The sequence below is a fragment of the Aspergillus brasiliensis genome, assembly GCF_001889945.1.
Source record: "Aspergillus brasiliensis CBS 101740 unplaced genomic scaffold ASPBRscaffold_10, whole genome shotgun sequence".
NCBI classification, from domain to species: domain Eukaryota; kingdom Fungi; phylum Ascomycota; class Eurotiomycetes; order Eurotiales; family Aspergillaceae; genus Aspergillus; species Aspergillus brasiliensis.
This window is the reverse complement of record NW_027137451.1, coordinates 405,449-426,588: the sequence shown is the minus strand read 5'-3', so window position 1 is coordinate 426,588 and position 21,140 is coordinate 405,449. Positions and strand designations below refer to the sequence as shown.

Sequence of the window (21,140 nt, the reverse complement as noted above, 5' to 3'; positions counted from 1 at the left end):
GTCCTCTCAGCTCTGCTTTTCTTCTCTCAATCGTCCCTCTTTCTCTCACATCTCCCTCTTGATTCTCCTGACTTCACCCTTCTTCGTCCTTTTCGCTATATGAATTCCACTCATTCAGGGACCGTGATTTCTCATTACCATTCAAAATCCCCGACCTCCCCCGCTCTAAATTAATCCCAGCGTGTCCTTCCTTGAATCTGGCGTCTCCGCCCCTCTACTCTACTACTACTCCTACTACTACTTTACTACAGTCCTTAGCACCGGCCAAACTGACAGGGGCATTCCCACCTTGGCCCACGACTAAGCAGCAGCGCTATTTAACCACAATTTCTCCATCCTCATTATATCCTGTGCCCCGCGCCATCAGGAATTTTTTTTTTCTTATTTGGTGCAAACAGACTATCTGGCCCTGGGTCCAGTTTTTTAATTATCATTTTATTTTTCTCTCTTATCCTTTTACTCGTTAGTGGCAGGAGCCGTTCCGTCAACATCAGGCCAGCTTGACCACTGACCACCATCTTACCTCGGAGCGGCTCTTACAGGGTGATTGATATTACTACACACTCAAGAATCTGTAATTTGGGCGGCTGTCTTCGGGGGCTGCTGGTTAGTTATTATTCTTGTCCTACCTGAGTCCTGGGGCACTATCAGGTCGCAACAAACAGCTTGCTTTCCATGCTTGTCTTGTCGTGACTCTAAACCCCCCTGCCACTCTCTGCCATTGCACTTCTCCCCTTCCGCCCCCATCTCTCTCCTGTCCGATCTGAAACGGAGGCTGCTGCGCATCTCGGTTTTGTTGTCTGGTACACACAAAATCTACCTACACTCCCTCAGCGAACTTGGTCTGGTAGGAATCCGACAGCGTGTCGAGTTACTAAGTCTTTGCTCCTTCTGATCGTTCCACGCGGTTTGGGACAAACATTGGAACCTTGAAGCGATACAGTCTTGGAATGGCGAGGTCGACCCGAAATACAAGCGTGTTACGGTCATTCGCGCCATGAGTATCATCCTTTAGATGCTACCTTCGTTCTCCCCAATTTACCCGCAGCCAGTGCAGGGTAACTCGCAAGTGAGAGACCGTTTGGTGCGGACTCAGTACTTTCATTGCAGAGATTCTGTTCTTTGGACGACGACCCTTGAGTGTGTAATTCGATAATATTTCTTCAGCCCGTCCTGTCCTCTCCTCCCCGGCCGGGCAGCGATCGACCTATTTACGGAGGGGCAATCGTGCTTCTCGGACAGGACAGCGAACCCAGCATCAAGCTACCCCAACACTAAAATTTTACTCTCGCTAGCACCAGAACCGTATTATTTGTTGGCCTGCTAATAGAGAGCTTTGGTGTTTTGAACGGCTGGAGGCAAGTTGGTAGGTTGATGCACCTTCTTGAAAATGTAGAGCATGATGTCGTTGCTAATTCCTTGCCATCTTGGTAGGCTCGCTTCTGACTCTTTGTCTCTCCAGGAATACGAAGATTCATCCGTTGGAATCAAAGATCCTTCTTGTTAGGGCTCTGCTTCGCTATCACAGGACCTGAGTAACGGATTCTGCTGCTGCCCGGTGGGATTCAGGTGCTTCTCTCGACCAATTTTGGACACCACAATTCCGTCCACAATGTCTGCCTTTCAAGCGGGCTCCTTCAGGAATATGTCCCCTGCTATAGATCCCACGTCGCAGCGACAGCCTGATCGTCCAGCTGATCCTTCAGCCCCGGCATCCCACCCGTATCAGCTTCCACCCCCTCGCACTTCCGCTCCCCTGCCTTTTGGAACAGCCCCGTTTCTACATCAGCGTAATCAAGCAGAGGGTCGTGAGCTGGAAGAGACACCCCTAGGTCGCTCTAAAATTCCAGTTCCGCAGCAGACAGCCAATGAACAGCTTCCGCCAGTCAGTCAATTGCTGACTCCCACAGCCCATTCGAGCCGTCCATCATCTCCTTACCAACCCCACCGATTTGGCATCTATACACCCCCAAATGGCAGCACAGCGTCACCAACGCCATTCCGACAGAGCGATCCTATACCACGACCTAGTCTACACGAAAGCCCTCGAGTTTACCCCGAGGCTATCCCGCATTCGCACACCAGGAGTCTTCCACCGCTAGCTCATCTCTCCACACTCGGCCTAGCACGTGAAGGTCCGCTGCATCCTATTCATACTGGATCGCCTGTGCAGTCCAGTCAACCTGCGTCGTATCCGTCTTATAGTTTCAATTCTCCAGAAAAGGAGTACACTAGGGACTTTTCTCCCAGTGAAATCCCCGATTCTACAGCAACAAACAATCCCTCTCAAACAACCAATGTGCGTTCTCATGTGGTGGATGAGAGATATGTGGAGGGCGAAGGTCTGTGTTACATATACGCAGATGGCTCGCATTGCCCTAAGATCATTGACGGAATTCCGGTCAATGCAAATTGGGGAATCACCAAGGCGGGTAAACCGAGGAAACGACTCGCCCAAGCCTGCTTAACTTGCAGAGAAAAGAAAATCAAATGCCAACCGAATCTCCCTAAATGCGACCAATGTCAGAAATCTGGGAGGGAGTGCAGGTTCGAGAGCGCGTAAGTCTTCAGTAATGGTGCCTTGGCTGCCCTTGTTAAAGCGACTAACTTGCCATGGGTTTTACCCTAGACCCCGCGGCCATCGCGCGGCACTAAAGGCGACACAACTTGCGAGTCGATACGAACCACGAGAGAGCCTCCCCCCTGGAAGCTACGCTTATGGCGCGGCGTCCCAGTCCCCGTACTCCGCAATACGAGCGTCGGAGAGTTCGACCTCCCTCCCGAACACCAGTTCCCAGTCACCGAGATCTGAAGTATCAATGTTGACACCCTCGGCCATGGAAGTCCCCCAAGACAGCGTAATGGACCACGAGCAGTACAGGCTCAGAATGCATGGCCATGGTCGGCTTTCTGTTGGAGCGGAGGACACTGCTAGACGTCTAGCCGATGACACTTCGCTTGGGTCTCATGACTACTCCGACATCCTCATGGAAATGAAGGATCTGGACCCTCAGGATCCTCTCGTATCCGACTGGCATACAGATCCGTATGAGGCAGACCCAGAGGCCACAGTCCACTATGTGGAGAGCTACTTCACCCATGTAAACGACCGCTTATATTACATGTTCCCGCGCAAACGGTTTCTCTTGTGGCTGCGGTCGTGCAACACGAAGACCTCAGAAGACACTATGCTGCTGTACTCGATGATGACGCTCGGGGCGGTATTTTCCGATCGGCCCGACAAGGTGACGGCCCTCAAGAGGTATTCACGCACGGCTCGGTATGCCGTTGAACATAGCCGACACGCCCTGACCTTGCAGCTTGCCCAAAGCCGCATCATTGTTGGCCTTTGGTACTACGCCATCGGTTCCCTGGTGCGAGCCTGGGACGCAATCGGGTCGGCGGTTCGGACAGTGTGCGGACTCCGGTATAATGTTGAGTCGGGTGGGGTCATCGTAGACCAAAGCCGGCCCTGCGAATACGGCTTGCATCCCCAGGCGTTGATCGAGTGTCGCAGGCGGACTTTCTGGGTAGCTTACCTCATGGACGTGAGTAGCCCAAGATACCCATTGTTGTTCTCGAGGCCCAGACTAATCGTCTTCAATCCTGCTAGCGCATGACGTGTTTCTATACGCCCTCGTCGACCTTTATCTCGACCCAGGCGGCTTATCTGAGACTTCCTTGTCGGGAGGAAGTGTACGAGGCGCAGGAATATACCACCGTGCCCTATTTCCAGAGTTTCCTCAATCAAGTACCGGCATCTCCCAAGAACGATGGCGCCAGTCTGAGTGCTATGGCGTTACAAATTGAGATCTTGTCGCTTTGGGGAGACGTATCTGACCACGTGTTTCGATTGTCCTTGGTGCCGGCCGAAGCATATAATCATCTCTTCGAGGAGTTTTACGTCAAAATCGCTGGACGCGCAGATGAATGGGTCGCACGGCTCCCCGATCATCTGGCCTTCTCGGCTGTGAACATGGAACGAAGCATCCGAACGAAGAAAGCGGATGCGTTCATGTCAATCCATCTACTTTATCATGCAACCCTGATGACACTAAATAGATATGCTCGATACCAAAACATCCGTGCGGAAATCATAGAGCGACATATTCGCACCACGCGAACCCATGCAGTAGAGATTCTCCAGATCTCGCTCGCCCTTATGCGTTGTGCTGCAGACTACGAGCCGTCTCGCATCGTTCTGGAGCCGGGAACGGCGCGAGGGACCATTCTGAACCCGTTCCTCGGATATGTGATTGTGTCAGCTACAGATGTCCTCAGTGCGGCTGGATTGATGGTCGATTTACCGGAGAGTGTGAATTTGATACGCGGGGGCTTGGAGGCTGTGCGAGAACTGGCGCGCTTCTGGAGTGGTGCTATTCCCCTGGCGACGCTGATAGAAAAGCGTCTAGAAGCTATGAATGAGTATTTGCAGCAACAGGCTGGGTCCGACCGGAAGGCAGCATTTTTCGTGCACGGCCCATCACTGGATAGCCAAGTGCGCGCAGGCGTGCAGCAGCAGCCAGATATGGCGACGAATGAAGACCTAATGTATGGCGGCCTGCCTCGAGAGCAGCTATTCGGCGCACTGGGAGCGGGTGACATTCCCTTTTCAGATGAGACGATCCTTTGGATTAGAGAGAGGAGCTGATGGCTCTTCTGCCCCTTGTTGGGATGTAACTTTTCTTTGCATTTCGAGCGGATATACAAAAGCTGTTGCAGTTGTTTTTTGGCAGATTATACCCGGGAGGCTTGTTTGGCTTGAGTTGTTGTTGTTGAATACATGATGCGGTCGCCCCGATGGTGGGAGACTGCTCTTACAGATGATACGAGTGACGATGTTGCACATGGATTGTATACTATTAGAGTCAATATCTTAGATATCTTCGGCAAGAGTTGTGAGTTTGAAGACTAGATCAAACACCAGTTTCAGCATGGAAGGAAATATAGCAGCAATTGGTGACGAGTCATGGCGCCTGCCCACATTTCACTAGTCAGTGATTTTGCATGAATCAGCTTGTGCTCGCCTGTCCGAATTAGGAAGTCGCCCAATCAGTAGTCAGTCGTAGTTTCCCCCAAGTTAATGCCTTATCGGCGCTATGCTCGATCTCTCCCCGCCCCAACGATCGAGCAATTAGCATTCATTTGAGCTAGAACCAAGTACTCCTTCCATTTTCATTTTTACCTCTCCTTTCGAAATCCTGAGCTGCCAATGTGGTCGGTAGCTCAGAGAAAAGGAAGGGGACAAGGCGGACAGGAGCTGAGAGGGGATCGAAAAGAAGGGCGACGGAATCGCCGAAACCGCCGACCTCGATTTTCCGACGTCATTCAAAATGCGCGCCTTTCCTTTCTTTCTTTTTGCTCCCCTTCAGCCAACACCTCGCGCATACAGGCGTCCGGATCTATTTACACTCGCTCGATCTTTATCTGCACGAAGCAGAAAGGGAATCTGAGCTGAACTTCGTCTCGCAATATGTCAACATGAGTATCTGAAGACAAAACTGAACAGCTTTCCCCGCTTCACAACACCTACCTACCTACCTACCTACTAGCTCTTCTACAACCCCTCACACACGCACGCGCGTGCGCAAAAACCATACATAACCCGTTGTGCGGCTGGGACAGCGACAGCGGCAACCTCATCAGCACCACTGGATTCGAATAACCATGGCTTCTAATACACCACCACCTAAAGATCAGGATGAGCTCTCCTCCCCGCCCGAGGAACTCGACTATTATGCCATCCTTAATCTTCCGCGCTCTCCACCCCCCACGGAAGCTCAAATTCGATCCGCGTATCGCACCCTCACGCTAAGTTTTCATCCGGATAAGCAGCCGGCGGGATTGGCAGACTCTGCGCGACGCCACTTCGATCGTATTCAGGAGGCATATGATACGCTGGTGGATCCAAAGAAAAGGGCCGTGTATGATGAATTGGGTGTGGAAGGGATGAAAAGAGAATGGGTGATTCTTGAAAGGATGGCCAAAGATATGAGGGTCGGGGTGAGGGCGATGTCTGGAGAGGAGTTTCGGGGGTGGTTCTTGGAAATGATGAAGAGGAGGGAGAGGGCCGTGGTGGAGAGGATGGTTGGGTCGAGGGTTTGTCTTCCTTCTTTATCTTCTTTATCTTGTACCATTCGTTGAAAAAGGGGTGGTGCGGGGTTTATGGGTGAGTGGTGAGTGCTAATGGATGCAATCTGTGTAGGGCTCTATCACTATCGGATTCGATATTTCCGATGCTGTTTCCTACGATGAGGAGGACGAGACTATATATATGGTAATGCCGTCACCGAAGCCTTCGGTATATGCCTTGGGGTTCTCTTTCAAGGCGCCACTGCCGCGACTGGGCTTTTTCCTGGGAAGGGAAGGCGAGGACGAGAATGAAAACGATGAGGAGCATGAGACCAGGAAACCGTTTAGGGAGTACGGTGAGGATACGGAGTTGATGTTCAACGCGGGCATCTCGGGAGAGATCGATCAGATGCAGCAGGAAGCGAGCTTCAAGTTCCCGGATGGCAGGGAAGAGACTCACTATGTATGTTGGTGCGGTGACGGAATTTGTTTGATTGGGAAGTTGCTGACGCTTATTTAGCTGCCGCTGCCATATTTCCTGGTCGCAAACCAGATTAACCTTGGGGTCGGGGTAACCCAAGTATTTGGAGGTCCTTACAGTGTTAAGGGCCTCGCAAATCCCCCATTCTCGTTCATGCAGAACTCCGCCATGAGTGTGGCCGCTTCAGTGTTGCCACATTCATCGCTTGAGACAACGTGGTCCAAGTCCTTCGTCCCCGTCCCTGGCGCGAAGCCCATCAGTGTCCAATGTAGTGTTGACTTTGATCGATCGCTGCAACGTGCGCCTCCTCGCCTTGGACTAAAGGTCACCAGGCAGATAGGTGATAGGAGGTTCTTGGTAAGTAGCTGGTCAAGCGGTTCGTTGATCTGGCCGAAAAGTTTGCGCCACTCCTTGTTACCTCTTATAGAAATCGGGTTGAACGCCGAGACTGCAATGTCCGTTCCTAATCATTCCAGCCATTTCCAATTTGGCATCGTCTCTACGCCTAAGCGGCAGATTTCCCCGGCCGATGTCGAGGACGAGGTGGAGGGTGATGAAGAGGATGAGGAGTATGAAATGGTTCGCCGCAAGCAACGCAAGGAAATTGGAGCTGCCGAAGCTTGGCAGACGAACGTGACAGCTACTCCGATGCAGACGACCTTGTCGTTCGTTTATTCGCGCAATCTTTTCTCAGGCAAAGCGGCATACGAGCGTTTACGCTCGGAATGGAGCTCCGAGGGCCACCATTCTTTGCCGGAGGACAATGAGCCGCGATCTGTACGGGTAAATGTCGAAACTACGGTGGGGCTTGATTTGGCGCTTGGATGGCATATTGAGGGGACCCGCCAGGTCGGCGATTTCACTCGCCTGGGTCTTGGGGTTGGTGTTCGAGATATGCAGGGCCTCGTCGTGACTATGTCCTGGAGCAGGCTGGGCCAGAAGATCAGGGTGCCTATATCTGTTATCCCATTTGGCCTTGTCGATGTAGATATAGCTGCAATGGCTGTTATATGCCCGTGGCTAGCGTACTGCGCGCTAGAATTCGGATTCATCCGTCCACGGGAAAGAAAGAGGCATCGTCGGGCGATTGCCCGACGACAGAAGCAGCTGAGAAGACTGGTGCCCAAGAAGCGGGCTGAAAGTCAAGAAGCTATCGAGATTATGACCGAGCAAGTACAACGCCGACAGGCGAGGGAGGCTAAGCAGGATGGTTTGGTCATTCTCCGGGCTGAGTACGGTTATTTTCCTTCGAAGAAGGACAGGGAAAGTGGCCGAGAACCTGAAGCCACGGATGTCTCCATCCCGGTGGCTGCATTGGTTGACCACGGACAACTGTCCATCCCTAAGGGTCTGGTCAAGGTGAGTCTACAATCCCCTTTTGCAGGCGATTCTACCTGTACTGAAATCAATTTGACGCAGTCCCATATCCTTGGATTCCATGACCCGGCTCCGCTTCTGCCTAAGACGCTGAAGATATGGTACAACTACCATGGGCAGGAGCATTATGTTGAAGCAAAGGAAGCAGAGGACATTTCCTGTCCTATGCGCTCGCATCTATTGTAGCTGAGCATTATTATATCTCCCTTTGATTTTGTATACGTGCAGCACCACTAGCTTTTTGACATCACTCTCCATTCATATCTGCATAAGGGAATGTGCTTTACTTATAACATACACCCCCCTCCTTTGGAATATCTCCAGGCGTCTGGTCCATATATCGCATGCATTTGTCCATGTCTTCGTGTACGTTAGCGAGAGCATTAGACGAGAACTAATCTATGAGGTCGAGCTCTGCTGGACCTTGATGGTACTGCAAGTCGACTCTCAACTTCACTCTCTAATTGTATCTATACCAAACGACGCATGCCAACTTCATCTCTATCACTTTGAAATTGCATTGGAATAGAGTAAAAACATTCAAAATCTAACGACGCACGCTATCAACCAACCGGTGCTCTCTCAAGGCGGTGACTGTACACGTGACCAGCCCCGTTTCCGCTGCGCCAAAAGAAGCCAAGCCCATCTTCAACTCGCCATCGAAGAACCATTTCATCATATTCCTCCTCCACCAATCTTTGCCCTCCCTCACAACTCCAGAATGGCATCCATAGCGGAGGGCCTATTCAAGTCTCTCCCCAAGCCGAAATACACCGGCGAAGAGGAAGAGCTACCACAACATGCACAGCCCCGAGGTCCGCGGGTCGTAGGCCCGGGACAACTCGACGAAACACAGATTGTTCTCCGGGTGGGTAGCAACCGCCTCCATACCCTTAGCTTAACCTTTTACTGTTTCAACTCAATTTCAGAACAATGCTAATGATGATTACGATGAATACAGAGAACCGGACCCCCTCCCTACCAGAACCGAGCCGGATGGCGGCCCCGCGCCCCCGAAGACTTTGGCGATGGCGGCGCGTTCCCCGAGATCCTGGTCGCGCAGTACCCCCTCGACATGGGCCGGAAGGGCACATCATCGACATCGAACGCGCTAGCCGTGCAAGTCGACGCCGAGGGAAAAGTCAAATACGATGCTATTGCGCGCCGCGGACACAGCGATAACCGGATTGTGCATGCCTCGTTCAAGGATTTGATTCCGCTGCGTCAGCGCGTCGATATGGGCGAGGTGTCGTTGGACCGGCCGTCGGAGGAAGAAGTCCAGGCCCAGATGGAGAAGACGAAGAACGCGCTTGCCAGTCTGGTGGAGGGTGCGGCGGCGGCGCAGAAGCCTAAGAACGTGAAGGGCGGGCGGAGAGCAGAGCCCACGTTTGTGAGATATACGCCGGCCAATCAGATGGGTGATACATCAAAGAAGAACGATCGGATTATGAAGATCGTCGAGAGACAGCAGGATCCCATGGAGCCGCCTAAGTTCAAGCATAAGAAGATCCCTCGCGGTCCGCCGTCACCGCCTCCGCCGGTTATGCATTCGCCGCCTAGGAAGCTCACGGCTGAGGATCAAGAAGCGTGGCGGATTCCGCCGCCTGTGTCGAATTGGAAGAATCCTAAGGGTTACACGGTTCCGTTGGATAAGCGATTGGCGGCTGATGGGCGCGGGCTGCAGGATGTGTCGATTAATGATAAGTTCGCGCAGTTTGCGGAAGCGCTGTTTACGGCTGATCGGCACGCTAGAGAGGAGGTCAGGCTGCGCGCCCAGATGCAGCAGAAGCTGGCGGAGAAGGAGAAAGCGCAGAAGGAGGAGCATTTGCGGGCGTTGGCTCAGAAGGCCCGCGAGGAGCGCGCAGCTGCTGGCAGCAGTCGGCGCGATTCTCGTGCCGGATCTCGTTCGCCTTCGCGTAGCGTCAGCCGCAGCCCATCGCCGTACTCGGCTAGTGAGGATGAGGATGCTGCTCGGGAGCGGGAGCGCATGCGTCGCGAGCGTCGTCAGGAGGCCGAGAGACAGCTCCGTCAGTCGCGGATGGGTACTGAGAGACGCATCCAGATGATGGCACGCGAGCAGAACCGGGATATTTCTGAGAAGGTGGCGTTGGGATTGGCCAAGCCAACGCAGGCGTCCGAGTCGATGTATGACTCGCGTCTGTTCAATCAGACGAGCGGGATGGACTCGGGCTTTAACGAGGATAACCCGTACGACAAACCGCTGTTTGCCGCGCAGGACGCCATTAACAGCATCTACCGTCCACGGGCGCAGGCTGATGATGATGACGGCGAAGGCGCCGAGGGTGAGATGGGCAAGATTCAGAAACAGAATCGATTCGAGGTCCTAGGTAGAGCGAAGGAAGGGTTCCGTGGTGCTGACATAGCTGAGGTGAGTCCCTCCCTCTCTTACTTACACTTACTCACGGAGTATACGCTAACTAAAACCACCCTAACTAGGCTCGTGATGGTCCGGTGCAATTCGAAAAAGATACCACCGACCCCTTTGGCATCGACAGCATGATTGCAGATGTCACAGGCTCTGGTGCAGGGCAAAAGCGCTACGGTATTCAGGAAGTCGACCGTTCGGAACGGGGCTCCAAACGGGCGCGTGTCGATGATGATTAATTGTGTTGTTGATATACCTTTTAAACTCTCTATTCTGAACTTTTAACATACGCGGGGTTAGATATTTACTTCTACGTACCTTGTTCAACTGTACTCAAATGATTTCCTATCGTCGCTTTGGGGGTTCTACGTGCATTGCTGCGGGCGTTGTGTGTTACCGGTTATACTTCTTTCTTTTCTTTCTTTCTGTGTCAGAAGAAAAATGAAAAGTGGTTCTTTGTGTGCTCTGCTTGATGATCGTCCAGGCTGGTGGTATGTTCATAACCACAGACAACTTCAAAACAGTTGAATAGGATTACCAGTACTAGGTCATATTCCTATCTATAATCATTCGGAGAAATAGTGCTTGATGCACAATAACACCCGTGTGACATCGCCACCTCGCCAGAAATAAAAATGAGATGGATAGCAGAGGACAAAAAAAAAAGTAAAAAAATAAGTGATGACATATCCTATCACACGCTTTAGTTTTTTTTCTCAGCCTAGCTACTTCCTTGGTACAGCTACAGTTAAGATTATCAACTTGAAGTCAAGAGACATGCATGATAGTACTTAGTTAACCTGATTCTTCCTTCTGCATCCCGAACCAAATCCCGATGCAAATTGACCCACATGTTAAATCATCAGGTATAAGCAAGTAACTACTATAAAGTTACTGGAGGTTATCATGTTACTAACATACTAGCAAGAAAATGGTGTGGTGTGGAGGAAGTCACCCGACCTCTTTTGTTCGTATCTAGTAGCTACAAGATACCAAGTAAGTACTAGTAACTACTAAGAAACAAGGAATATATACGATATGTCATGAGGTTGAGGTAGGATGGTAAATCTTGGAAGTGTGAATTCAAGTGACTTGAAGTGAGGATGTGGGTTGTTATTTTTTTATGAGCATACCCACCATTCTCCCGGGGGGTGGGTATGTATGTATGGAGGTAAATACTTAGGAAAGGGTTGATAGGACTTCATGAATGGTTGATGTGAAACATGGCTTCCGGTGGCTGGTGGTTGTCGTTGTTGCGTATGATGAGAGTACTGCTACTAGTTTACTACCTATAGTCGACATGGTTTCTGCCTGCTATTACTGTGTGTGCTATGTACGATCAGACTTGCCTGATCCAGTCAGTGATTTTTAGGCAAAGCAAAAAGTAGACGAATCATAGCAGTCAGGGAAGAGAGATGAGTGGCTGAGCTGATTGAATGATGGATCTACTCAGGCCACAACTACAATGGTATAATACTTTCTGTAATGCATGCATGCAGACATCAGACCACAAGGACATCGGGTCGATCAGCCGGATAATCCAACTGATTGGACGGCGGACATCCCAAATCGACGACGTACAGGAGGACTTGGGGGGTCGGCGTTGATCTAATCGAGCAGATAACGAGAGCCAATGACTCGCGCAGTTGCGAGTCATCTTGTTTGAGATTGATGGCCACCCTCGGAACTTTGTTGCTGTTGAAATGGACGGGATACTGACGATCGGGTTGGTTTATAAACCCTAGCGCTCCAAGCGCTTGGGAGGAGAGAAGCTGCTGGCTGGCTGGCTGGCTGTCTGGGAAAGAGTTGTGGTGCTGAACAATTGGGGGGGAGGGTCGGTAGGTTTGATCCGAGGGTCCATGATAAGAGAAGAGTGGTTGAATGTCGGGATGTAAGTGGTGGGTTGCATGGGCTTGAGGGTGGTGTCTTGCCTGGAGGGATAAGAATGTCATGAAAATGAAAATCCCATCCTTGGGTTGCCATTACCAGGGTTCGGAATGGCTAGGTTTTCTTGATGGTAAAGTTCGCTGCAATAGCACCTGAAATTATGCCCTTAAGGGCCCCCGTCAGTTCAGTTGTATCTAAAGCCGTTGTTCCGTTGGTTGTGCCGGAATGGAACAAGATCCACTGCTACTAGAGTACACCGTAACCGTGCTTGCTGATGGTGCTGGTGCTGGTGCTGGCGCCAGATGGAAGAAGAGATAACGAATCCACCTGGTGTGCCCATTCCGACCTTATCCATTACTACTAGTACCATAGTTAGTACTTTGTGAATTGCTGATTAGTCCCCTCTTCTACGAATTAAGTTACTTCATGGTTGTGCTTTCTGAGATGCAATGCAGCAGGATCATCTGTGTGACCGGATGGATGGAACTGGAGCGACCGTGGTGCCTGACTAGCTTACACTCCCACACGTTCATCGCACAACATCCTTGCCCCTGGAAAGTGCGGGGAGCCGATGAGCAGCAGCAGAAGAAATCCTGCCTCGCTCTGACCGTCGAATCCCGCTCCTGCCAGACACAAGCCATTAGATTAATGCTCGATCCGTGCGCATGAATGATGCACCGGCGAGCACAGGGCAACGTCGGTACCGGCGCCTAGCGCGGGGTGGCGATCGAGCAGATTTGCTGGTGGTGCTGATAAGGTGCTGGGTCGGTGGAGCTGGAGATAAAGCCGAGACGCTGATTTGGGTGTTTTGTTCCCACGGATGATTTATTAGGTAAAAGGTTCGTCTGATCTTTTGCTTCACAAGTCTGGATAAGAGGAGTCATTCTGGCGGCGCGCGCGAGAAGCAGACGGTTCGACCGCCAATCAGTCAGTGCTCAAACAGATCGCTTCTGATTCGAGTTGCGATATTTTGGCTCTATTTTCTTTTCTTTTCCTTCTCCTTCCCCTCACCTGTCAACAGTGTCTTAGCTCCTTTCGTTTCTTTTCTTTTTCGTCCTCGGTGCGTCGTACCTTTGGATCGCTGCCTCCGCCGGGTCTCTCAGCGGATCTCCGGTGTGGCGGTTGAAGTGTAACATCTGCGAAGTCAACTAGAGACAGACAGGTAGTTGAACCATTTTGAAGCCAAGAAGAATTGAAAAAGATCAAGGGAAAGAAGTGGGAAAAAAAAAAGAGAAGAAAGGGAGCTTGGTTGTCGAGTAACTAGAAAGGAAGGGAGAAGAGAAAGAGAGGAAGTGCAGCAAGCAAAAGACCAGAAGCTCAAGTCACCTGCTCTCTCTCCCCTCTCGAAGAACAAACCACCACGACAACATCTCCCCTTTCCACCACCTCCCAGTTCTTGCTACCTCTTCGTTTTGCTTTTCTCGTTTTACCAAACCGGCCTCCACTTTCTTGCTCTACCCGATACCCTTCTCGCGTCTATCCCGCTCCATCTCCCTCTGACTAGATCTTGCTCCCTTCTTGCGTGCTGGGTCTCATTGATATCATTCCTTCAAACAATGGCGTAACCAAAGGGGTCTGGAAAACAATGAAAGCAAGCTATCTGCCGTTCGGAACCTTCAAGCGCAAAAAGAAAGGAAAAGCATAAAGAAACAACCGACCACTCACGCTGTCGCCAGAGGATTCGAGTTGCCCTGCGCCACACATTACTGGTCCGTTCACCTGCCTCACCCTGTGTTGTCTGGTGCGGTGTTCAGCAGAACTCTTGCTAGCCTTTCACATCGTCATACAGCCAACCTGGTTTTTCCTTTTGACTCTTCATATGCTCTGCCTTGTGTCTACCTGGCATCATCATCAAGACAGGCTGTCACCTGGGTTTTGTGGAAACCCTGTGAAGGCAGCTGATTTAAGAATCCTAAAACTGTTTAATTACTTGTTACCACACTGAAGTTGCACTCATTCAACTGTGCATGATCCGGATCCTCTGATGCAAACATATCATCTGAATATCGACAACCATGATGGAACACTCATTGTCCCTCATCTCAGCCCAGGTCCAGTTCATGGTAAGTTCTTCAAGTCCCCATCCATTTATCATGCACCGATCTCCCCCCATCTACGTGAAGCGGTATGGAATCTTCTCGGGTTAAACTGATCTCGTTAACCACTGTTGTCGACATACAGGAAGACAGACTGGCCCTGGTGCATATCCCTTTAGACCTATATCCCTTCTTCTTGAACCCGATTATGCAGATTCTCTTCCATGAGGTGCCTCCCATCTCTGAGAACCAAGCGGAAGAGGATGATGGGTACGCAGAGGGTCATAGGCGCCACCAACCGGCATTTTTGAACTTCTCGATCACCCCTGTGGAATGCTCGATCATGTGTCCCAGACAGCTCGCTAATGAGTACTTCGCTCCTCTCGTCAACAAGTTCGTTCAGAGTAACTCCTCGGGCCAAAGCCGCCTATCCATCAGCCATGATGATTTCATTGCCATGCAGGTGTACGGAGAGGGCCTCGAAGCAGGCCAACGGGTCCTCGAGCTTACGAGCCCGCTAGCCATGGCAGGAATGTATGGTGCAGCTGACCCTGAATCTGTGCAACGTTCTGGCTGACATGCTGTAGCTCTATCTTCTTCATCTCCACATACTTCTCCGACTACATCATCGTTCCTCTTCGAAGCAAGACGCAGGTGATTGAAGCCTTGGAGAAGCGTGGCTTTCACTTCGAAATGTCGACAGAGGCTTTCGTTAACAACAATCAATCCCAATTCAACAGCTGCTTCAGTCCCGTTTCGTCCCGGTCGGCGAGTAGCTTGAGCTCACCTCCTGCTACCCCGCCACCCTCGTCGCTAGACGAACTTCAGACGCGCACGTTCAGCTCTCTGCGAAAGCACCAAATTGTTCCGTCGGTCGACAGAACCCTGCGTCTAGTGCAGTGCGCCGCCCATCACCGCTACAGTAGCGATACAAGCTCTATTGCCATTCTCCGCGAGGCCCTCACCACAGCTTTGGTCGTTGACAAGCCACGGTTCCTCTCTCTCACCTTAACCGCTGCTGATCCCGCGGCGTCACTCTTACTGGAAAAGCGCCTCCTCCCCCGCTTCTCGAGTGACTCGTCTGCGGCCACAGACTCGGATGACGATACAAGTCTTCTTTTGGGATCTAAAGAAGAGATCCTTGTCCCTATCATGCTCGACCTGCGTAAGCTTCCTCTTGAAGCTTCTGGTATTGTGTGCGGCGTGGCTGGCCGACTGGCCGACGCAACGCACGCCCGGGGCGATGAGGATACTGATATATCCACCATTCTCTCTCATTCTTGGAACGGCGGTGGCTCCTCTTTTGACAGTGCCTTCAAAAACATCCTTTCATCTAGCCACGGTTCCGGTGGGCCTGTCAGGCCCTTTGGTACCAGCCCCGGCTACAGAACCCATCGCCTGCAGCCAGACCTGGACCCATACATGGACGCCGTCGAGATCAGCTTTCTCAGCACCGCGCGGGCGGGCACCATAATTGTGGGCGAGCACGAGCTTCATCGTGCCGTCGACGCTCTCGAAGCGGAGAGCCACGACCCCGATACAGCAATCACGGCACTCGAACTCTGATCTTCATTTTCTGCTTATAACCAAAAGTTTTCTGAACCATCCGTTTTGCATTTACTTTTTTTCCTTCTTGACCCTGCCTATTCTTGATTCCCGGTTATTCAGCGTAACAACCACACTCAATTATCTCGTGTTTCTTTTTCCATTCTTGCTTGTTTTTCTAATGGATTATGATTGAACGGATACCAAAAACGCTGCATCAACTTATCTCTCTTTTCTTGCATTGACTCTTATTGCTTTTATTCTACCTTACAGCAAACTGGAGCCCGGATCTACGCTGCATACATACCAAAAATTTCTCATGTATGTGAAATATTTGTATCTTTTCCCAAGATTTTGGTGCAACAAGCAATGTCTTCTCTCTACTTCTTCTAGCTATGACGCGATGTTTTCAGTTTTCTAACACTGTCAATAATTTGGCAAGCGAGGATGGTGTTGTCTTATTAGGATGGTTGAATCCGGGTTTGCACTTCTAATTACTTAGGGCGGACATACACAAGTTGTATCTAGCATGGCTGGCTGTCCTTGTTTTTGGAGCGGAAGCCACGTATAGCTGATTGGAAATTGTATGGAAGAACTAACAGGTCTAATGACGGGAATCATTGACCCTTGATCTTAGTCAATTGTATAGCCTCTTTCCTGTATTACTCCTCTTAAAATCGTATCCGCGTCATCAATTCGAACCAGTAGACTAGTCCTTCCGCAATTGGCTGTGGATAGTCGGATGGTTAGGCGCTCAGGCAATCCAGGCAACTCCTTCGAGGCCGAGTGAGTGTCGCCACAGCCTTTCGCAATCCGAAAGCCTCGTGAGCAACAAAAAGAGAAATGCAGAAAAAGCTTCAGCCTGCTCAGATTTTCTCCACCCATACATAGTGATCCCACCAATGAGCAGATATCGTAGTCACTACAACAACAGCATTAACCGAACCTATTCCTTGTTTTGGCAGACGAACGGGAATAGCGTCCGTCCTTCTTCTCCTTTCTTTTTGGGTCTGGCGGAGTGGAGTGGCGTAGCGCACGCACCACCTATCTGATGATCACGACAGCTGATGCAATGCGAGATGACGCGACGCAATCTATCTTTTTTCTTTTGCCGGTGGTATCCGAGATGGAAGGGGAAGGAAAGTAAGTAAGCAAGATGATAGACATCAGCCAATGTTAGCTGGGTGGCTGACCGACAGTAGCGATATTGTTGGGGGATAGGTGCAGGCAACAAGGCTGAGAACATCCGTTCGCAGTTTGCATTGATAAGCGCTACGCGCTACACGTGCTGTTGGTGGTGGTGGTGGCGTTTTCTTAAAAGCTCGCATGGTATCCAGTCATGGTCGGAACACGAGCATGGGGTCGGAACGAGAGCCAAGAGGGTGAGATGTCTGTGCGTAGGCGCTGGTGGCTGATGATTATTGCTGACGGAGATGAACCTTGCCAGTTGACCGGGTGGTTAACTGGCTGGGCTGCTGGGTTGTTTTGTCTTGTCTGGTTTAGTTGATGAGTGGCTGGGCTCTAGCTCGATAGCCAAGTAGCTAGCTAGCTGAGCCAGGGTCGGACAACAACAGCCTAACTTAGCGATAGACTTTGACGGTTCCTGATGGGTTACCAGTAAGCAGAGTGTCCGGATGGTTAGCCACGTGCAATGCGCCACGCAGGGAGAAAACATGTACAGTGCACAGTTTGAAAACGAGGAAAAGGTAGATAGATAGCCACATTCTTGTAAAAGTGATCAGAGAAGGGAGGGTTGCATAAACGAAAATAGAACAGGAATAACTGAGACATACCATCTGAACAACCACCAGCCCAGCAACCTCCTTTTTCATTCCACGATACAGCACTCACGGCCTTGACGCCTGGTCCGGCTGGTACACACGCGACCACTTCTCCACTCAGCACATCCCAGGCAAATACGGACGCCTGCGTAGTACCATTGCCATCACCACTGTCATCTGCCTCACTCCCGCTGAGGACAATGGCATCTGCTTTTGCGAAGACAGAGCGAATTCGAAGGTCGCTCTTGCGATATGTAGCATTGCTTTTACTTTGACCCGGACTGACATCGTCGCCGCCAAACGCCTTTAATAGCTTCCCGTCACTCCGGTCCAGCATGCGGATGCGTCCGTCTGTTGTAGATGCCAGAAGAGCATTGCCGTCATTGGAACAGCGAACACTAGTTACAGGGTGCGCGAGAACATCAACCAGAGTGCGTCCCATCCGGATATCATACACTCGGACTCGACCATCGTAGCTTGCACTCGCGATAGAGTACGTGGGCATATGTACGTGCAAGGATGACACGGTATCCCGGGCTTCAGTGAGGGTCTGGATTGGCTTGTAGGAGTTGGACTTAGTGTCCCAGATGTTGATTGTTGTATCTGCGCTGCCTAGACCGTACGCGAAGATAGTCAGTGATTAGGAGGAAGGCGCTAAGGAAAGATCAAGATGAACTTACCAGACACAACTACAGAGTCATCTTCGCCTGCAAATTGAACCGCTTCGACACGTGCATTATGTCCACTCCAGCGTCTGATTGTTCCTCCTTGTTCGACATCCCATAGAAAGACCTGGCGATCTCCACCAACGCTGGCGAACCGGGAGTTGTCTGCTGCGACGGCAATGTCCAACACGGAGTACCCGTGCGCTTCATACTTCTGGATCGGGGATGTAGTTTCCGCAACGGAGGGATTGTTACTGCTAGGGATAGCTCGGGAGAGATGAATAGCGCGATCTGTCGAGCCGGTGAGGACATAGGTTCCAGGATAGCTGGAGAAGGTCACTGCGTTCACGGGGCCTGAGGTACGTCAGAGGGGAGCTAGAGCTTCTAGAGCGTACGGCGTGGAGCTAGCTTACCATTGTGGGTTTTGAGAGTGTGGGCTAGTTGGGTGGGGAATTGTTTAGTTGCTGGCATTGGCAAACTCGCTGATGAAGGGACTGCTCTCAGCAACAAGTCTAGCGAAGCTGTGCGGGATCGGAGATTGTTATACTCCTCGACATGAACAATTGAAGGCCGGAATGCGGGAAGTTGAAGAGAGACGGAGAAAGAGACGGCCGCGGCTCTCACCGCCGGCGGGGTTTAAGTTGGTTATTTTAGCTACACGCCAGAGTTACTCCGCATTCCTGCGGATCAACGGGGCAAACGGTCCATACTTTCTTTTTCTTGTTCGTTTAATTTTCCTCTGCAGCACATGCACATGCACATAATTAAATCTGTATTGACATGCTACGGAGTACAAGTGGGTTATTATCGAAGATGTAGTCAAACCATCGCTAGTTACCAGCAGGCAAATCAGAAGAGCAAAATCACCAGACGAACTCTGGGCGTCAGTCTTTACCCAGGTTGCGTGGTTCCCCTGAGCGCGCAAAATCCGAAAATCAAAAGGAAAAAAAAACATTTCAAGGGGTAGTCAGATGTAAAAATATTAGTCGAGACGAAAGCACATTTCTTCTGCTTTTTCCACAGTCCATTACAGGCCCACGGTCGTGTCCGGTGGTCCTCTGGTATCTTAACGACGTCCATGGCTGCGGGTGGAAGAGCCCTGCAACCCCTCGATTTCCTGCTCGAGCGATTTGATACTGTCTGTGGGTTAGCTTCGTATTGTTATGAGCGAGGGAATAGGCCAACATACGCAGCATGGGTGGCCTCCAGATCCTTGTTGAGGCGATCCCTCTCTGCAATGAGCTTCTGCTCCCACTGGCGGAACCGCTGCTCCTCGACCTTGACCTGCTCGGTGAAACGCTTGCGCAGGTTCTCCTCTTCTTCCTTGAACTTGGGGTTGTCCAGCTTCCTGGGGCGAGCCTCGCCGAATTTCCGGGTCTCCATCTGCTGTGCGCGGTAGGCCTCGTAGTGCTGCTCTTCGGTAGTGTGGATGAGATCGAGCATGTGGGTGCGGATCAGAATGGAGCGGAGCTTCTTGAAATCACAGTGATCCTCATTCTCAACTTCAGCAACACCCCAAGCGTATTGACGGCCCTTGACGACGCGGTTGTCGCTAGTCTTGACGTCCTTCTCGGATCCGATAACAGCGAAAGGCATAGCAGCCATCAGGCTGCGCGCATGGGTGGCAGCATGCTCATCATCCTCCTCGACGGGAGGGGTGTAAATCTTGATGCCCTGGGCCTCGATGACAGCACGAATCTGAAATAGGTCACCTGTGGTTAACCTCGACTATTCAGCACGGAACAATGGCTGGATGGCTCACTCTCTGCTTGTAAACGGCCAGGTCCGAGGGGCTGAGGGTATCGGCCTTGGCAATGACCGGGATAAGGTTGACACGGGAGCTCAAGCGCTTCATGACCTCGATGTCGAGGGGCTTCAGGGTGTGTCCGGTGGGGCGGATGAAGTACAGACAGGCATGCACACGCATATCGATCTTGTCGGTACGGCGAGGCTGCTGCTCTTGCAACATGTACGACTCATGCTGATCGTCGAGGAACTCAATGATGGGTTGCCAAGAGTCACGGTTGTTGACATAGTCTCCGAATCCGGGGGTATCAATGACGGTCAGGCGGACTAGAGCGGGGAAACAACCCCCAGCGTTAGCAGCCAGTCCAGCGGTGAGGAACTTGTGTATGAACCTTTGAAGAACTTCTCTTCCAGCTCAGCCTTGGTGATCTCAATCTCGACAGTCCGGTCAATCTGCTTCTGATGGCGGCGCTTGTGGTCGGCGTAGTTTTTGATAGTGGTAGAGAACAGAGTGTTGATAAAGGTGGTCTTTCCCAAGCCGGATTCACCAGCGACCTATATGTTCCAATGAGCATTTGGCCCCTTCCATCGCACGGTATCCCAAATCAACCAACCATGATAGTGAAGGCCGCACCCCGCTTGGCGACAATCTTGTGCCTGAATAGAATGGTTAGTATTGATCACGACTTGGCGCGCATCTGGCGTCACATACCGCTGGTTAGGGAGCTATTGAGAAATGATGTTAGAATGACTTTCTCTTCATATCCTTATCTGAGGGGACAATATGGCCCATGACTTACGTTGGCAATGCCAATGGGGGAGGCAGTCTCGGTGGAGGACATGATGATAAAGGGGTGAGTTGGAACTCAATTAAACAGAGCTAAACAGCGGGAGTAAATAAAGACTAGACGACAACCTTGGCCTGAGGAGAAGGGCCAACGGTACAAGGGAAAAGCAACGAGAGATAGAAGAAGGAGGACAAGGCTAGGACAAGGGAAGCAAAGGCCGGTTGGGGTGGGCGTGAAGGGGAAAGAGGGACTGGGTGCGGATGGAACTTGGAGGACGTGCCTTCTTCTTGCACTGGGTTGGTTTGGCTGGTTGGCTGGTCGGGTTGCTGCCCCTGAATCCCCCCCAGGCAAACACCTGCAAACACACCGGCGTGAC

The 21,140-nt window shown here is 51.3% G+C and overlaps 7 protein-coding genes across 7 annotated transcripts; 4 read left to right on the top strand and 3 right to left on the bottom strand.

The window, feature by feature from the left end:
• Nucleotides 1-1,165: 1,165 nt before the first annotated feature.
• On the top strand, nucleotides 1,166-5,120 carry ASPBRDRAFT_277214 (uncharacterized protein). The gene is made up of 4 exons (XM_067622424.1): nucleotides 1,166-1,366; nucleotides 1,435-2,559; nucleotides 2,630-3,548; nucleotides 3,614-5,120. The coding sequence occupies exons 2-4, from the start codon at nucleotides 1,613-1,615 to the stop codon at nucleotides 4,649-4,651; spliced, it is 2,904 nt and encodes a 967-aa protein (XP_067476670.1). The 5' UTR covers nucleotides 1,166-1,366; nucleotides 1,435-1,612; the 3' UTR covers nucleotides 4,652-5,120.
• Nucleotides 5,121-5,667: 547 nt separating this feature from the next.
• ASPBRDRAFT_32274 (J domain-containing protein) lies at nucleotides 5,668-8,116 on the top strand (the record flags this gene model as incomplete). Its single annotated transcript, XM_067622998.1, has 3 exons — nucleotides 5,668-6,099; nucleotides 6,206-6,535; nucleotides 6,593-8,116. The coding sequence occupies 3 exons, from the start codon at nucleotides 5,668-5,670 to the stop codon at nucleotides 8,114-8,116; spliced, it is 2,286 nt and encodes a 761-aa protein (XP_067476669.1).
• Nucleotides 8,117-8,597: 481 nt separating this feature from the next.
• Nucleotides 8,598-11,008, top strand: ASPBRDRAFT_157288 (SKIP/SNW domain-containing protein). The gene is made up of 3 exons (XM_067619423.1): nucleotides 8,598-8,798; nucleotides 8,892-10,319; nucleotides 10,388-11,008. Exons 1-3 carry the CDS (start codon nucleotides 8,652-8,654, stop codon nucleotides 10,553-10,555), a joined length of 1,743 nt encoding a protein of 580 aa, XP_067476668.1. The 5' UTR covers nucleotides 8,598-8,651; the 3' UTR covers nucleotides 10,556-11,008.
• Nucleotides 11,009-11,753: 745 nt separating this feature from the next.
• On the bottom strand, nucleotides 11,754-12,449 carry ASPBRDRAFT_276989 (uncharacterized protein). The gene has a single exon (XM_067622421.1). The coding sequence runs from the start codon at nucleotides 12,266-12,268 to the stop codon at nucleotides 11,819-11,821; it is 450 nt and encodes a 149-aa protein (XP_067476667.1). The 5' UTR covers nucleotides 12,269-12,449; the 3' UTR covers nucleotides 11,754-11,818.
• Nucleotides 12,450-14,216: 1,767 nt separating this feature from the next.
• On the top strand, nucleotides 14,217-15,805 carry ASPBRDRAFT_182344 (ACT domain-containing protein; the record flags this gene model as incomplete). The annotated part of the gene is made up of 2 exons (XM_067619971.1): nucleotides 14,217-14,773; nucleotides 14,827-15,805. The coding sequence occupies exons 1-2, from the start codon at nucleotides 14,331-14,333 to the stop codon at nucleotides 15,803-15,805; spliced, it is 1,422 nt and encodes a 473-aa protein (XP_067476666.1). The 5' UTR covers nucleotides 14,217-14,330.
• Nucleotides 15,806-17,364: 1,559 nt separating this feature from the next.
• On the bottom strand, nucleotides 17,365-18,701 carry ASPBRDRAFT_32270 (WD40 repeat domain-containing protein; the record flags this gene model as incomplete). The annotated part of the gene is made up of 4 exons (XM_067622996.1): nucleotides 17,365-17,387; nucleotides 17,578-18,177; nucleotides 18,246-18,584; nucleotides 18,644-18,701. 4 exons carry the CDS (start codon nucleotides 18,699-18,701, stop codon nucleotides 17,365-17,367), a joined length of 1,020 nt encoding a protein of 339 aa, XP_067476665.1.
• A 395-nt stretch (nucleotides 18,702-19,096) lies between these two features.
• Nucleotides 19,097-21,055, bottom strand: aspC (septin CDC12). The gene is made up of 7 exons (XM_067625478.1): nucleotides 20,777-21,055; nucleotides 20,689-20,702; nucleotides 20,591-20,633; nucleotides 20,369-20,531; nucleotides 19,993-20,303; nucleotides 19,420-19,928; nucleotides 19,097-19,366 (listed from the first exon to the last, which is right to left on the bottom strand). The coding sequence occupies exons 1-7, from the start codon at nucleotides 20,816-20,818 to the stop codon at nucleotides 19,297-19,299; spliced, it is 1,152 nt and encodes a 383-aa protein (XP_067476664.1). The 5' UTR covers nucleotides 20,819-21,055; the 3' UTR covers nucleotides 19,097-19,296.
• Between the last annotated feature and the right edge of the window lie 85 nt (nucleotides 21,056-21,140).

What these genes read in the sequence shown, in the direction of transcription:
- ASPBRDRAFT_276989 (XM_067622421.1), bottom strand. Translation starts at nt 12,268, where the DNA reads ATGACATTCTTATCCCTCCAGGCAAGACACCACCCTCAAGCCCATGCA.
- ASPBRDRAFT_277214 (XM_067622424.1), top strand. Translation starts at nt 1,613, where the DNA reads ATGTCTGCCTTTCAAGCGGGCTCCTTCAGGAATATGTCCCCTGCTATA. An exon ending in GAGTGCAGGTTCGAGAGCGC is followed by an intron (nt 2,560 to 2,629) that starts GTAAGTCTTCAG and finishes GTTTTACCCTAG; the next exon opens with ACCCCGCGGCCATCGCGCGG. An exon ending in GGGTAGCTTACCTCATGGAC is followed by an intron (nt 3,549 to 3,613) that starts GTGAGTAGCCCA and finishes CAATCCTGCTAG; the next exon opens with CGCATGACGTGTTTCTATAC.
- aspC (XM_067625478.1), bottom strand. Translation starts at nt 20,818, where the DNA reads ATGTCCTCCACCGAGACTGCCTCCCCCATTGGCATTGCCAAC. An exon ending in TGGCCGTTTACAAGCAGAGA is followed by an intron (nt 19,929 to 19,992) that starts GTGAGCCATCCA and finishes GACCTATTTCAG; the next exon opens with ATTCGTGCTGTCATCGAGGC. An exon ending in CTGGAGGCCACCCATGCTGC is followed by an intron (nt 19,367 to 19,419) that starts GTATGTTGGCCT and finishes ACCCACAGACAG; the next exon opens with TATCAAATCGCTCGAGCAGG.
- ASPBRDRAFT_157288 (XM_067619423.1), top strand. Translation starts at nt 8,652, where the DNA reads ATGGCATCCATAGCGGAGGGCCTATTCAAGTCTCTCCCCAAGCCGAAA. An exon ending in AAACACAGATTGTTCTCCGG is followed by an intron (nt 8,799 to 8,891) that starts GTGGGTAGCAAC and finishes CGATGAATACAG; the next exon opens with AGAACCGGACCCCCTCCCTA. An exon ending in GTGGTGCTGACATAGCTGAG is followed by an intron (nt 10,320 to 10,387) that starts GTGAGTCCCTCC and finishes CACCCTAACTAG; the next exon opens with GCTCGTGATGGTCCGGTGCA.